This window comes from Castanea sativa, chromosome 1, assembly GCF_040712315.1.
Source record: "Castanea sativa cultivar Marrone di Chiusa Pesio chromosome 1, ASM4071231v1".
In the NCBI taxonomy this organism is placed as follows: Eukaryota; Viridiplantae; Streptophyta; class Magnoliopsida; order Fagales; family Fagaceae; genus Castanea; species Castanea sativa.
In genome coordinates this window covers 64,664,658-64,667,949 of record NC_134013.1, presented here as the reverse complement: position 1 = coordinate 64,667,949, position 3,292 = coordinate 64,664,658, and the positions used below count along the sequence as shown (strand labels likewise).

The window sequence follows — 3,292 nt, the reverse complement described above, 5'->3', positions numbered from 1 at the left end:
TAGTTTTCAGAAGAAAAGCAGTCCGCACCCTATGATCTCCGAGCTGAACACTTTAACGACCGCATATAAACCGAAATGAAAGGCCGAAACAGCTAAGCTATACGCAGATGTGGCCGTCCCTTTCTCTCCCCCATAATCAACACTCCCCGACTTTCTCTCTTACACAAACTGAAACTTTTCCCCCTAGGTTTCGATCATCCTAGAGAATTAAATAATAATAATAATAATAATAATAAAAAACAATATAGAATCCCATAAATATATCTAAGTTCCTAGCTAGTAATGAATGAAAAGCAAGAAGGAATTAGAAGTGGTCGTTGGCTACAACAGCGGCCTCAGCCATGAAGGATCGGGGTAAGAAACAACGAGACGTCGTTTCGTGGAGCGGCTTCTTCTGGTGCACCCTCATCGTTGTCTTCTCTTGTGTCCTCTTCACCGGTTTCACCTTCTCCACTTTTCATCTACTCTTTGGCGGTAACGGTACGCTCTTTTTTATTCTCTTTTCTACCTTAAAACCTAAAACATGCATCATCTGCAACTGCATCCATTCTTGTAACCTTTTATTTTATTTTTTTACTTACAAATGTTCATTTATAAATGTTTCTCTTTCTTTTTAATAATTTGATATAAAGATTTTATTTTTAATAGCTTTTATCAGAATGTGTCTTTTGGTTTTTTGGAGTTTCCCTACTGTTTTATTCGTTAATATGAATAGGAAAAATCCAATTCCGTCGTGTCTATCTAATTTTGAACATGTTAATGTTGCACTTGTCCCCTTTTTTTTATTAGCAGTGAATTAAATACAATGATTCAACTCAACGTGATTACAAACTCAATGGTCGTTATGCAAATTTTGACAATTTAATTAACGCTAAGCTTTGTGAAAATCGCAAATAATTGCTTGACTTCTTCTATAAATTAATCAATTTTTTTTTTTCATGTTTTTTTTTTTTGAACAGAAAAGTATCAGCCAGTATTGGTCTTCAGATGGCAAGCTCCGTCGAGGGAGTCCATCTCCGGCGAAGCTCCGGTGACTCCTTCCATTTCAATTCGAGAAACAGTTTTGCTTCCAGATCAGGCTCTTCTTTTCCTGAATTACCCTCCATCAACTCGGTTATTTACGAAAGAGGACCTCGACTGCGTTTATTTCTCGGCCAACTCATCGCTCAAGCAGGAGCCATTGTACGTGGACGGTGATGATCGAGATAGCCAGATCGTACGGTGTCCGCTTCATCCACGCGGCTTCACGGTCTCGCTTGCCTTGAAATCCGACGGTAAGAATATCACAGCCGGGCCAACACATAGTTGGGAGTCGCTTGTGTACGAGGCTATGATAGACCGAGACAACACCACGATTGTGTTCGTGAAAGGCCTTAATCTACGGGCCGAGAAAATCTCAAACTCTTCGAAGTTCGAGTGCGTGTACGGCTGGGATTTCACGAGACCGAGGTATTTGTTAAGGACCAATGTCGTATCGATTGCTCAGGAGATCGTACGGTGCAAAACCCCTCTCAGTGTTTTGAGTAGTCCACGTAGGATGATTGGCAACAATTCTGTGAAGGTCTCAATTAGAGTGAAAGGTAGAGGAATATTCCACTCTATAGCCCGGGCGGGGCTCCGTTCGGTTCGACCTGACCCGCCCGTCCGAAAAGAGTTCGAGATGTGTGTGTGCACCATGTTGCGCAATCAGGCTAGGTTCTTAAAAGAATGGGTCATGTACCATGCTGCAATTGGGGTACAACGTTGGTTTATCTATGATAACAATAGTGATGACAACATTGATGAAGTGCTAGAGTGGTTGTCCAATGCCAATTACAACATTACAATGCACATTTGGCCTTGGATCAAGACCCAAGAGGCTGGTTTTGCTCATTGTGCGTTAAGGGCAAGGGACTTTTGTGAATGGGTTGGGTTTATTGATGTGGATGAGTTCCTTTATTTGCCATCAACTTTGGGATTACATGATGTGCTTCAAAATCAATCAAGGTATGGTTATGTGGGTGAGATGCGTACCTCTTGTTATAGTTTTGGGCCGTCAGGGCTTACACGTGCTCCTCCGCAAGGGGTGACGGTTGGGTACACGTGTCGAGTGGGGGTGGTGGAGAGGCACAAGAGCATAGTGAGGCCTGAGGCATTGAATTCCACATTGATCAATGTGGTGCACCATTTTCATCTTAGGCATGGTTTTGAGTATGTGAATGTGGACAAGGGAGTATTGATAATTAATCACTATAAGTACCAAGTGTGGGAAGTGTTCAAGGAGAAATTCTATAGGAGAGTGGCTACTTACGTGGCTGATTGGCAGAATGATCAAAATGCAGGGTCTAAGGATCGAGCCCCTGGTTTGGGAACTAAAGCTGTTGAACCCCAAGATTGGTCTACTCGGTTTTGTGAGGTCTATGACACTGGCCTTAGAGATGAGGTCTTGAGGATCTTTGCAAAGCCTGAATACCAAATTCTGCCTTGGCAAGAGGAGCATGAGGAACACGAGCAACACTTGAGAACAAGGACAAAAGGAAAACATAAAGGGTTTTTCTATGATTATGTGAGATAAATTATGTCAACTTTTAGCTTTTAAAATATATATATATATATATATATATATATATATATATTTCCACTTTTTTTTTTCTTCCTTCGCCAGAGCATATGGCATACTTTTGCACTAGATATGGATTAGTTGATCAATTCTTTTGTAGATAGGCTTAAAAGTCGTGTAGTTCTTGTATTAGACATGTATAAAAATATATAATAAAATAATAACTTAATATCTTCTATCAAAATTATGCTTGATGATGATCTTTTATATAATAAAATTAATCTTTTATTGTCTCTATAATGACATTTTGAAGATTTTCATTTTTTACTTAATTTACTAAATTGTCTACCAAAGTTAACAAAATTTCAAGGGAGGCAATGCCATCGCCTACTCAAAGCACGCTACAGATATTTACAACATTTACTTCTCTATTATATTACTCAATTTTCCATCTAAGTCTTCAAGTTCAAGAATAATGCAAAACTTTAATGCATACTAAAAAATGAAAGTAAGAAAAAATGTATCTTATCTCTATAACTACTAGACCAAGTGACTATTTAAAAAAAAAAAAAATTATTGTAAGCATGTAACAGATTAAACCCTATAGTTTTTAAAGTAACAAATTTAAACTTTTTATAGTTTCAAAAGTAATAAATTACATTCTTAGGTTTCAAGAAGTATTAAATTAAACTCTCAACTTATATTAAATCTCAAACACAATAGGTTGAAGTTTAATTTGCTATTTTCTGAAAC

General features: G+C 38.1%; 1 protein-coding gene across 1 annotated transcript; it reads left to right on the top strand.

The window, feature by feature from the left end:
* Window positions 1-206: 206 nt before the first annotated feature.
* LOC142606637 (glycosyltransferase family 92 protein RCOM_0530710-like) lies at window positions 207-2,577 on the top strand. Its single transcript, XM_075777961.1, has 2 exons — window positions 207-480; window positions 960-2,577. The coding sequence occupies exons 1-2, from the start codon at window positions 342-344 to the stop codon at window positions 2,552-2,554; spliced, it is 1,734 nt and encodes a 577-aa protein (XP_075634076.1). The 5' UTR covers window positions 207-341; the 3' UTR covers window positions 2,555-2,577.
* Window positions 2,578-3,292: the final 715 nt, after the last annotated feature.

Bases quoted from the DNA above. Each gene is read 5' to 3' on its own strand.
- LOC142606637 (XM_075777961.1), top strand. From the start codon at position 342: ATGAAGGATCGGGGTAAGAAACAACGAGACGTCGTTTCGTGGAGCGGC. The intron at 481-959 runs GTACGCTCTTTT...TTTTTTGAACAG, and splicing joins TCTACTCTTTGGCGGTAACG to AAAAGTATCAGCCAGTATTG.